This window comes from Syngnathus scovelli, chromosome 19, assembly GCF_024217435.2.
Source record: "Syngnathus scovelli strain Florida chromosome 19, RoL_Ssco_1.2, whole genome shotgun sequence".
Taxonomy (NCBI): domain Eukaryota; kingdom Metazoa; phylum Chordata; class Actinopteri; order Syngnathiformes; family Syngnathidae; genus Syngnathus; species Syngnathus scovelli.
This window is the reverse complement of record NC_090865.1, coordinates 9,030,749-9,043,345: the sequence shown is the minus strand read 5'-3', so window position 1 is coordinate 9,043,345 and position 12,597 is coordinate 9,030,749. Positions and strand designations below refer to the sequence as shown.

Sequence of the window (12,597 nt, the reverse complement as noted above, 5' to 3'; positions counted from 1 at the left end):
TGTTTGCAAGCAGAAACTAATCCACACTAGTGCATGTAAAGTGTCGAGCCCACATGAGAAATTCGAAGAAAAAAAACGACAGAACATGCTTTCAAGAATTAGAAGAAGCTAAATTGTGAATTTAAGATTTTGCAATGCTACATTTAATAGGAATAATTGATTGGTTGTGTTATAAGATTATACAAAATTCTAAATGCAAGCTAAATCTGAGAGATTGAGTTCTTCAAATTTAAAAACAAAGAAAAAATTCAGATTAATTTGCCAGTTGTTTGTTTTAGTTAAGTTTTTTTTAGATTGGTGGATTTTTCTACCAGGAAACCTGAGTTGAAAATGATATATGAATGTTGTGTGGTGAGCTTGGATGAATTGGGACCAATGTGATAGAAAGACTCCTTTTTTGGAGACTGCGTGTGAGATGCAAATGAACATTGATGAATGATAGCCTGAATGAAAAGAAATTACAGGTTGAATGGTTGAAGTTGTTGGCGACTACTATAGAAAATTAGTAGAGCGACTTTGATGAAAGAGTGATTTTGAGCAGGTTGAATGTTAGAAAGAAACACATAGCTTTTGGATTGATAATTAACTAGGAAAAAAAAAAGTGGAGAACCAGTAACACATGCAGAAGATGTGTGAACTGAGAAATTGAGATTGCGTTTTGGAAAGAAAGTCAACTTAAATGATGATGGAATCGTATGTAGTAAAGAACGCATTCTTCCAAAAAGTTTGTCAAGGTGTGAGGCATGGGAGTTGCCAAGCCTCAAAAAAGGGGGAGTGAGTAGGACAGATAGTGGAAGATAGTAATAATACAACACTTTATGACAATGAATTTTCGAATACATTTGGTGTTATATTGTGGTAAATTTTTTTGTTCTGGTGTAGATAGATTAGCAACACGAGAGATTTAGAGGTTCAAAAGAAAGACAGTTAAAAGAAAACATTTTTGATTTGGACAATTGTAGGCTAACAGGAACATGAGAACGATAAGAACTACGAGGTGGGATCCAATTTCATTGGGGAGATTGAGAATTCACAGCACCATACTCTAAGTCACATTTTTGAGCAAGCATGACAATAACATGTGAGAGGTCAAGACATACAGATCAGGGCTTGATGTGGAAAGCAGACCTCGATGAGTTGATTTTCAATAATGATACTGAAGACAACATACTGTCCGATTAAATTGGAACTATAGATAAAATGTAGCTCAAAAATAGGATTAGTTGCAGGATTTACGATATAAAAACGAGACCGCTGTTATTAGAAGAATTTGAAGTTTGGTAAACAAACATTACCAGCAAATTGATGGAAGCAGCTACATTTGGAGATAGTCTTATAAGTTTGATGTCCCAGCCTGTCATTCTCAGTGTCAGAGTCCCTGAAACCCAATCCGAGACTTCGCCTGCAGCCGTGAACCACCACAAAATGGTGCCTGGCTCTGAAGCACCTTTGACCTTTGGCGAAGGACAAGAAAAGACTGCTGTTGTGCTTGGAGGAGGACAAGTACACTCCGGAGGACAGACAACATCCTCGGGGACGAGAAAAGACAGTGAAAAGCGGAGGAACTCACAATGATGAAAACTGACTCATTTGAACAATGGACTCATTCAAGAGTGATGCATGGGGTCGCTCTGAAGCAACAACAAAAGAACACCAACTTGAGAGGGTGAAGTGCGGCAAAAAGATATGGACTTGGAGTGTCCGACAACCAAATCGCACTCCTTGCTACGGCGTTCCCAAATTTGGTGAAGCTTGGTTCAAAGTGGAAGGGAGGTTCATTGTGCACTGAGTTTGACAGAACTGAGGAGATTTGATAAATAAATAAATAAAAATTTGAAAAATACATAGGGCTACAGATTATAATCAGAGATTGAACGGATTTGGATAAAACAAATAGGCTAAAACGGTAGGAAACAAGAGCAAGATCTTATATTTTGGCTCATCAAGCTTTGTTATACTTGTTACTTGTTTGTCTGTTGTGAGCCATGTCTTGTCACCGTGGGATAGGGGGGAACGAAATTTCGGTTTCTTTGTGTGTCTTTGGCATGTGGAGAAATTGACAATAAAGCTGACTTTGACTTTGACTTAAGACGTAGAGGTCGAGTTATATAAATTTTAGAACAGGACATTTGGCAGTCAGGAGGAAGCTAGGTTGCTCAATGTACCTACTCAATACAATAGTAAGGTTTTTTATACCACAGTGGAGGTTGGATGGTCAGAAAGTTAGGTACGTTCAATTTTTGACATTCACACAGTCATGCATAGAAGTCACAAGGCGACAGTTAACAAGACAATGACTGCAATAGGGGCCACCTACGACTGCACCGACATGAAAAAGTAGAAGTGAGAGAGCAGAGTATGGGATTATATGCTAAAACTTCTGCTATACATTTACCAATAGGAGATTCTATCAAGAGAAGCTACATGAGAGATGGATTAGAATCTCTTTGTCTGCGTGGGTGTGTGTGTGTGTGTGTTCACACCCTGTGTGGGGGCGAGCGTGTGAGGAGAAAGAAGGCATGGGTAAGACAATCTCTTTTAAACCAGGAGGCAATAAATGGGAACGCCCCTGTCATAAATAGTTTTTGGTTAAAGGGAATCATTAGGAAGTGTTCAAACTCTTCCCGCAAACATTCCTATTTGCCAGTTAAATGGGCACTACAATTGACTACGAGAGTTGCAAACAACAGATGAAGAGCAGTCCTTGGATCAGGACGCTCAAACTGTGTCAAAGACAAATTTACTGCCGCTTGATCTTTCCTCCTCACAGGTCGACAACCCCATCAATCCAGGAGACTGGGTCTACATCGAGGTCATCAAAGGAAGGAACTGGGCCAGCCACGACGGGAGGGACCATTCCAAGTCTTGCTGACTACACATGTTGCATCCAAGGTTGCAGGACCCACAAATGCATTAACGACGACTGCTCTCCAGGAGGAAACTGGATGGGAGCTTTGGACATCACCGCTGTGTGCCAGGATGAGAGAGCCGTTTTCAAGGTGTAAGGGCTCTACTACCAACATGGCTGCACCATCGTACGGGACCTACTTCATTCAGAAGTTCAGAGGCACTGCCTCACCTGCATCCTATGAGTGCACGTGCCTGTTCAGTACGGATCATGGTTTTGTGGTCACAGGAGTTGTCCGATGCTGCCTGCCAACTGGACACGAGTGTGTGCGCCGGTGTGTGTGACAGACCTCACCTACAGACTAGAACATCATCAGCTGACGAAAACACGGGCACATATACAACTTCTTAGACGTGACAGTTGTGATAATGATAATGAGACGTGGATTGCGTAGATGCTGTTCTGTTGAGCATGTATTACGGAAACTTGTTGATTTGACCATCGAAAATGCTTCACAAGTGATGGATACAATGATGTACTGTTTCTGTGTTTTTCTTTTTATTTTTTATTGATAGCATTCTGGTCGCCTGTGGCAACGGGGCCGTGTAAGAATTTTCCTGCTAATAACATCTGGCCAGCAGGTTTTTCGCTTACACAATAAGTTTGATCTGGGGTGTTGAGGTAATGCCTCAATTTCACTGGAAAGTGTTGCTATCATTGTTTGTTGTTTTTATTTTTACTATTCTTCTTTCTTCATTATACATATATATATGTTTTTTTCTTACTTGTCTTTGTTGTTTGGGGTGACATAATCATATGATAAAACAGGAGGGAGATGTTAGGGTTTTCCAGGTTATCTTTATCGTAGGATTATGTTGTAATGTAGACTATAATGATTAACCAATCTTGTCTTGCTCTCACAACGTAGTAAAGTAAAGTGGTTGCTTCCTCTGCTTGAGTGACCAGCTGCAGAGGAAGCAATCAAAGTTGTTCTGTTTCCCACAACATCGTAAAACACCCCCTGCTCTGATCTTACCAGAGGCCGGGGGTTCACCAAACCTATCCACTCTCACCCCCACTCTGTTCCTCCTAATAAATATGCCCTTGCAGGAAGGAGACTTTTCAGACTTCATTCGATAATCGCTGTTCAGACAGCGACGAATGGACTCTCCACCTGCAGGTGTCTAAAAGAACTTGCTTGTCTCCTGTTTGGTTCTTGCAAAATAAGTTGGAGTGAGCAAATCTCTAACAGCTGGACACATCATTAGGTACACCACAAAACTCGCTTCACAAGCAATAGAACATTTTTGTTCAAGATTGACAATCTCTGTACAGTATTTGCTATGGATTTCAGTAGCATCAATAACATGGCCCCAGTGAATCCTGTCAGAGACTGGTCCCCAACTTTCTTTGTACAAAGGATCAATTACAGGCAAAAACTGCAAGTAAATTTACAAAAGTAAAAGCAGTCAAATTGCCCCTTGAGGGATTGTCATAAGTCTACTCAATTAAATATATATTAATAAATTTGAGATCAAGTCAGTTGTAGCAGTTCTTCCCAAACTTTTTTGTTGTTGTTGGTTGAGAGGACCAGTGCTGTAAATGTCCCAATTTTATTGCACAATGGCAACAAATGAACAAAAGACACTGGAGATTTCAATCTTCAGATGTTTTTTTTTTTTCTTTTTCTTTCCATTCTTGGGAAAAACTGACAGGACATATGAGGGGGTAGGCAGGATGAGCAATTGGGATGACTTTAGTTTGAAGTCTTGTTGGCTATTAAGGCTCCACGGCTATGTTATGTATACCCAGGCGGAATACGTCATTCGTGCACACCCAGTTGCAGTTCTGTGGCTTCAGCATGAACACCTGGTGGAAGGCCAAAGGTGGATCGTTGTCCGTCTGAAGGCAAACCAAACAAATGCATCAAGACAACTAAACCCCTCCCTCAAATAGATGCCTCAGTTTGGCCTTTTCGAATTTCTGACATGTAACAGACCAAACCAGCGACTCAATTTTTAATAATTTTGTTTCTGCATGGCCAAGTTGATACAATGTCCTGATTTTGAATGGAAATGAAAATTAAAATATCAGCTTATTGGCAAAATAATTGACAGTTGATTCGATGATTATGATAGTTGCCAGTTACAACTATTGTGCACAATGCTGCTTGCTTACCTTTAACTGTCCAAAGACCATGATGAGGATGCTGTTGTCGACTGTGGGCTGGATATCTTGGTCTGTGACAATGTGCTTAATTTGCTGGAACGGCATGCCCTGTGTGGTTGCAAATGCAAAAGCAGACATTTCCCAATTTTGCTGTGAAGTCCATGCAAAATGAGAACTCTCACCCATCAGGTCCAATACTTACAGTCAGTTTTCCAGCAATGGCTTCTCTCCCATGGAAGAGGGTTCCTTCCCATGTCAGAGTTGCACCTTCAGCCTAAGAAATGACCACAATGAAGTTCCACAATCAGTTACTGACACGCTGCGAGCAACATGGATGGTGCAAACTCACATAAAGGTTGACCAGTTCCATCCTATTGGTGTGATCAAACTGGTTGTAATACCACTGCACAAAACCTTCACCAACTCTTTGACAGTCGATATCCCCCCCTTGCATGACTGACACCCCGGGACTGCAAAATAGAAGGGGATTAAAAAATATATACAAAAGTATACACAAGTGCTGAGCAAAACAGTGGGTGATGCAGCATTTGGCTTTTGAGTGGATTTCAACATAAAACCTGCATCACATACTTGAAAAATAAACGAGACCACGACGGATTTGACTGCCCATACTATCACATGTGCAGTGTGTTACACCCCGCCTTATGCCCTACAACAGCTGGGAAGGAGGCTAAGGCTCCAGCACAACCGCAACCCTCGTGAGGATAAGCACTAGAACTTCCTGGACAGATGTTATTTCCCCGAAAGACGTTTGTCCCGTTCAAGCGGTTGTTATTTAGCATTGCTAAAAACAAGCCCAAACTCTTAGCACCAGATGCTAACTCTTGCCTTGATGACTGGCATGAGCTGACACATAACGTTTCCGCATTTAGCCAAAAACTAATCCCAACAATACACCCAATTTGATGTATAATGCAAGTTTCGTTAAAGGGTGTCTCTTTCAAGATGCTAATATCGTACTCACAAGTTTTAAGCCACTTTAGACGATAGCCGGGCCAGGCCTGCATTAAAGTGAAGCAGGGAGGGCCCGAGGAAATTGGCCGACTCCCGTTTAGCCTTCTTCCAGTGACGTCACACACTGGCCAATGGGAATGCGTAAAGAGCACCATGCGCACTTCATGCGGCTCGCTGATTCGTTCCTCAAAAGGACCCGTGATCTTCAAACTGGATGTGATTGGCTGTATTGGCCGGCCGCTCTACAGGAAACTGTTTCAAACTGTTTAACAACATAGTCCATGATGCATTGCGAACGCATAAAACAGACTTCCGTGGTCCGAAATATCGTGCTTTATGTGAAGTCATTCTTGAATTCACAGTAAAATAATTAGATTTGGAGAACGAGGGAAGCTTTTAATTTTGTTTATTGCGGGGAACCGTAAAATGGAAGACCGTGTATGGGGATGTTGCCATAGCAACTGTCTTCCACACCTGCGCAAACCTGATCCCAAGATTTGATTGGGCCATATTGACTTTCTTCCTAGATTTTCTAATACGCGTCAAACGTTTTGAAATACGTAGTCACAAGAAAGCGACACAAACGACATCCATCGTACAGAACTTTAATAATTTATGTCATAAATATGAGCAAAAAAAAAACAAAAACAAGACTTCTTATTTTTAGTAATGAGGCGTTGTGCTCACTGTGATCAATAATGAGGGTGACGTCACACCCATCAGGTCCATTTCTCTGCCAAAAGGCTCTGGCACTGCTTCACTATCAAGCCAAACTTAACCTAATAATCAATGCGCTTTTTAAACAGACAAATATGCCGACAAACAAAAAGCTAGAAATACAATTAGTATTTTTAAACGGAGGACATGACATCATTTCGAAACGTCTGAACGTCAAAGCTGTTTTTTAATGAACTTCGTTCTCACAATGTGCAAAATAATCCTGCCACTATTTGCGATCTCGTGGCGATTTGTTTGTTGAGCGACTGGGTGTGATGAAGGAAAGGATGAAGTCCAGAAGGTGTTGGCGTGGCGTGGAGGCACGTCTTGCGACAGCTACATCTCGCTATCGTCTGACTGTATTGCAGGAAGCGCTTTGCTCATGATAAGTTGCAATAAAGTTTACTTTTTGTATAATTAAATAAAAGCGTGTTTGTATCCATCCGTCTCCACTCCATGGTGGCATATGTGTAGATGTAGAGATGAATTAAAAATTAAATTAAAAATGTTTTTTTAAAAATGACCACGTATAGAAAGGCTTTTTCTACATAAAAAAAAAAGATCATTTACGTCAGAAAAAACTCGTTTTTTTCGCGGGCCGCATTGTAGTCATTGCTTCTTTCGAAGGGCCATTATGGCTGTCAACCCAAATAAATGTACGATTACCTCATATTATATACAGTAAAAGCTACAAAACAAACTGACAAATAATGTGTTTTCAAATCAGACGAGTAAAAACTGGTAATATATTTTAAAAAAAGATATTAAAAGTGAAGACAATTTGCAATTCTAGTAATATAAAATGATGTGGCGGGCCGTATCTGGCCCCCGGGGCCTTGAGTTTGACACCTGCGATGTACGTAAATCAATTGGGTCAATACAGTTATATGAGGGGAGAAACGGGTTGTGGCTGTGAGAAAGGTGCAAAGGCTTGCCAGTGAATTGTTGGCAAGTTTTTATTCAACCTCAGGTAAAAACATACTGCAAAAGACAAAAAGAAAAAAACAAGAACAACTCAACGAACGTCTGGACCAATAAATTAAGAGGCTCGCTTTTAGTCAGCGAGCACTTTCAGACGTTTGTATCAAAAACCAAACAAGGTTAAGGCAATAAAAACGTAACCACCTTTTTTTTTTATTTCATTATTGACGTCAGCATTTTGCCTTAAATAGTCCTAAAAAAGTTTCAGTCTTCTGTGTAGGCGAGATGATGACCAACAACAAAACAAAGTTTTTTTTTCAGTGCAACATGTGGAGAGAGAGACCTTTCTTTCTCTGAGTGAAAGTTTCACACATGAAAATGTTAATAAAACAACAACAAAAACTTCTCACCTGCTGTTTTTCCCCATTTTTAAAAATAGTAAAGCTAAAGGAAGAAAAGTAGGCTGAGTTGGCTCGGGAATGGGCAGAGGGGTCGTCTTGTGTTTAGTGATATAAGCAGCACTTAAACGTTGATTTTTTGTGGGGGTTTTCCTTTTTTTCTTTACACACATGAGCGACCCTGTTGTCAGCACACACACCAATGAAGAAAGGGAATTGTAAGGCTTTTTCTTCATCATTTTCATCACTCTTTCCTGGCGTCCTTCCTCACCGGGCTCAAGTATGTATTATGTACAAAAAAAATGCTGGTGAGTAACATTAAAAGAATGGGGAAATTAAAAAACAAAAGAATAGCTAACCTTTCACATTTGACACAAGTGGCTCTACTTGATAAACCATTGAAAATGAAAAAAAAATACACAAATTACAAATGAGAAATGAAGTCGAATGAAGGACTGGAAGAAAAATGGAATGATGATTGCACGTCTCCAAACAAGGGAGGGGCGGGGCAAGAGAAAAAAACTTTCCCGCAATGTTAACGCTAGTTTGTGGCTTACATTATGTCGCCCATTTTGAATTTGTCATGATATAGTATGTCGGAAAGAAACAGCACCAAAAAATAAGGCGGATCTCCTTACTTCGAGGCACACGTTTTCCTCACCTAAATCCTACAAAACAGAAGGTGAAAAATCAAAGAAAATTTCCAAAAGAATAGTGACAAAAGAGCAAGATTATTGTCCTTCAAGTTTTCGCTACGAGAGCGCCCCCCCCTGGTGTTTTCAAAGTGATACTGCAGGAGCTGCATCAGGAATCGGAGGGAAAAACTTTGGGTTTCTATTTGGTGGGGTGGGCCGGAGCGTCAAGCAGACAAAAAGCCAAAGCGAGCGCTGGGAAGTGTTCGGGGCTGACCGGGCAAAAGCCGACATCAGGACACGGCGGCCGCTTTGGGCAAGAGGCCGGATGGCAAGCGGCCCAGTGATACCTCCGCGGCACCGCGCTTGCGGGGTGCGCCGCGCTTGGCCGGCGAGGCTTTGGCGGGGCTGACGGGGCAGCGGCAGTCCTCACCCCCACCCACTGCTGGCACGGGGCCGCCGCTGGCCACGCCCCCGCCGCTCTTCAAAATGGCACGCCCGCACACCTGGTTCACCAAGTTGTTGATTTGCTCCTGACCCAGAAGAAAAAGATACAATTGAACTTGCACCACTTTTGGGAATGGCGCGCCACGATTTGATGCCAACCTCGTCGTATCTGTACATCATTTTGAGGCCCCGGCACGACTTGTGCTTCTCCACGTAGCGCAGCGCGCACTCGAGGCAGAACACCACATTGTCCGTCTCCTGCACCACCTGCAAAAACAAAAAATGTGGATGTTTTCGCTGAAAAGTTTTATTCAACTGCAAATTGTAACTGTAATTTTATACTCATTCATTTCCATTTGCTTTATTCTGATTTACCGTAATTTCCGGACTATAAGTCGCGTTTTTTTTTCATAGTTTGGGTGGGGGGAGCAACTTATACTCAGGAGCGACTTATATATGTTTTTTTTCACAAATTTTTACTTGATCATTAAGACATCACTTACTTACAAGTATAGTTGACCACTTCCCATGTTATTTGTAGTATAGTTGATCACTTCACATGCTTTTATATCTTTATCTTGAACATATTCAAAACATAAAAAATAGAGAAAACATCAAATAAAGCAATTAACACTTTAAAGCACCATATCCAAGTCCACTCACTGTCTGCTGTATGTACACTTGCTCCATTTTTGCTCCTCTTATATTTATTATTTATTATTATTTGTTTATTTATCATTTATTCAACACTCTTATTTATTCATTGTTTGTGCCTTCTTGTTTTTTTTTTGTGTTGCTTGTATGCATATGTGTACTAGCTCACCGAGGGATAGTGGGAACGTAATTTCAATCTCTTTGTGTGTCTTGGTATATGAAACAAAATCGACAATAAAGCAGACTTTGACTTTGATAATACAACCAAATAAAAAAAACAAAAAACTACATCTGAAAAAAATTATATTTTCAGACGAAACTGGATGAGGGCGCTCTAAATTTCACCGTTGGCCGTGACTCATCAACTGGGTGGGCTTAAGAAAAATGGCACCAAAAAGAAACTCATATTTTGCAGGTTACAAACTTCAAGTTGTAAAATATGCAGCTGAAAACAGTAATCGAGCAGCAGAAAGAAAGCTTGGAGAACCGTGATGTACCAATGGATTACTATTTCAAGTGACGTCAGTGGCACGATGGGGAGCGGCGGTTGTTTACATAAAGGACAAACGTACCCACGTAAGGACTACCGGCATCATTAGCGGTAATCATTTCTAAGTGACACGGAGGACAAAGAGTTTGAAGGAATTAAGGATTTGGAATGACATAGAAGGTTTGAAAAACTATTATGGCTTTTACGCACGCCCGGTCCTACTCTACCTATTGTTTAGCCTGTTGTTGCTATTTAATGAATTGGAGTGACACCGATGGTTTTATAAACATGTTATTCATGTAATAGTTGTCCTTAATCACTCTATATGTTACGTTAGGCCCGTTCTCAGCTCTTTGTTTGTGTTTGTCACGTTAGCATACCTATCGTTTAGCCTGTTGTTGCTATTTAATGAATTGGAGTGACACCGATGGTTTTATAAACATGTTATTCATGTAATAGTTGTCCTTAATCACTCTATATGTTACGTCAGGCCCGTTCTCAGCTCTTTGTTTGTGTTTGTCACGTTAGCATACCTATCGTTTAGCCTGTTGTTGCTATCGTTTAGCCTGTTGTCGCTCGTTCATGACTGTTTTTGGTGTGGGATTTTGTCGAATAAATTGCCCCCCCAAAATGCGACTTATACTCCGGAGCGATTTATATATGTTTTTTTCTCTTTTTGGGGCATTTTATGGCTGGTGCGACTTATAGTCCGGAAAATACGGTAATTCTTAATTATACATTTTTCATTGTTGATTTTGTATTCCGGAAGTTGCAGTATCAATAATAAAAAAATGCAATTTGAAAAACATTTCAATTGGATTTTTTTATGTAATAATTTCAAATAATAATTAGAATAATACATTTTTTAATTTCAATTTTAGATTGTAATTTTTTGGTTTTCACTTTGGTTTTCAAACTTGAATTTAAAAGCAAGTTTTAAATGACAGTTTCAAAAAGTTGGGTTTGGGCTTGAAATTTGCAAGATTTTGCATGAAATATTACTAGACAAAATGAAAGTGGTGACCATGGAGAGGTAGCAGAGGTGGTGGCAGATCTGGCAGCGTCTCTCAGAGGACTCCAACGTCGTCCATTTGCCGCGTGGCTTCTTGCGGCCCTCGTCACGAGCACCGTAGCGGGCCGCCGAGTGCAGCCCCGCCGAGAACAGCTCCGAGCGCTGGCGCATCTCCAAGTTCCTGCAGAGACAACGATGCCAATCGGCATGATGTGCTTAGGGAACATATGACAAGCCACATGTTTGTTGAGGGACTTGGCCCACCTGAGGTCTTTGAGGAGGGCGGCGACAGTGGTGAGCAGGAGCCCGTTGTCACGCTTGGACTCGGACGTGGCGATCTGGTAGAGCAGCTTCTCCATGGAAAAGGGCTTGGCGATGCGCCGGCACTTCAGGTCCTGTCGGGGGTCAAAGCGCAAATTACTCAGCTGTGGCGAGGGGCGCCCGTCAGTCCGTCGGCCGTCCTTCCGCTGACGGCATCCACCTTGGCGGCCTGGTAGCCCAGCTCGATCCAGTGCGGCGTGGCAAAGTGCACCGTCTCGGACACGCTGTAGCCGCAGCACACTTTAGACACGAAGGCACCCGGGAAGCAGACCACAAACTGGCCGCTGCGCTGCACCGTGCGGTGCACGCGGATGCCCTCACGGCACAGCACCTCCGGCGAGATCTAAGACAGCAAAGTAAAACAAAACCGAAAACTTGAGACAGCTGTACCATCACGTTGGAAGCTACTCATTATTTCAGTTCTTCATTCATTAAAAAAAAAATCAGCTCATCCATCCATTTTCTGAACCGCTTAGTCCCCACGGGGGTCGCGGGCGTGCTGGAGCCTATCCCAGCCGTCATCGGGCAGTAGGCGGGGGGACACCCTGAACTGGTTGCCAGCCAATCGCAGGGCACACAGAGACAGACAACCAATCACACTCACACTCACACCTAGGGACAATTTGGAGTCTTCAATCGGCCTACCAAGCATGTTTTTGGAATGTGGGAGGAAACCGGAGTGCCCGGAGAAAACCCACGCGGGCCCGGGGAGAACATGCAAACTCCACACAGGGAGGGCTGGAGGTGGAATCGAACCCACACCGATGTGAGGCGGACGTGCTACCCAGTGCGCCACCGAGCTCATTAAAAATAAAACCAAAAAGTAAAATAAAATAAAAAGAATCAGTAATTCCACATGAATTTGACTGCAAATAAATCCATGGAAACATACTTTCAAATTCAACTAATTATGAACTGAGGGAAGAAATGATGATTGAAAAAGTATCCGCTCAAATGATACAACTTGATGAGGCACATTTCACACAGCTGATTTCAATTCAAGATGATATTTG

The 12,597-nt window shown here is 41.9% G+C and overlaps 2 protein-coding genes across 4 annotated transcripts in view; both read right to left on the bottom strand.

Moving 5' to 3' along the window:
- Positions 1-4,445: 4,445 nt before the first annotated feature.
- Positions 4,446-6,162, bottom strand: LOC125987065 (nuclear transport factor 2). The gene is made up of 5 exons (XM_049751185.1): positions 6,003-6,162; positions 5,367-5,487; positions 5,220-5,291; positions 5,027-5,125; positions 4,446-4,750 (listed from the first exon to the last, which is right to left on the bottom strand). The coding sequence occupies exons 2-5, from the start codon at positions 5,469-5,471 to the stop codon at positions 4,628-4,630; spliced, it is 399 nt and encodes a 132-aa protein (XP_049607142.1). The 5' UTR covers positions 5,472-5,487; positions 6,003-6,162; the 3' UTR covers positions 4,446-4,627.
- Positions 6,163-7,647: 1,485 nt separating this feature from the next.
- jarid2b (jumonji and AT-rich interaction domain containing 2b) overlaps positions 7,648-12,597 on the bottom strand; it is a 30,301-nt gene continuing 25,351 nt past the window's right edge. For all 3 annotated transcript variants that reach the window (XM_049751039.2, XM_049751037.2, XM_068649060.1), the window contains 5 exons: positions 11,745-11,927; positions 11,528-11,658; positions 11,276-11,444; positions 9,267-9,374; positions 7,648-9,193 (listed from right to left, as the gene is read on the bottom strand). In XM_049751039.2, the coding sequence (XP_049606996.1) occupies positions 8,954-9,193; positions 9,267-9,374; positions 11,276-11,444; positions 11,528-11,658; positions 11,745-11,927 (831 nt within the window). In that variant the 3' untranslated portion in view covers positions 7,648-8,953. The remainder of the gene's footprint in view (positions 9,194-9,266; positions 9,375-11,275; positions 11,445-11,527; positions 11,659-11,744; positions 11,928-12,597) is intronic.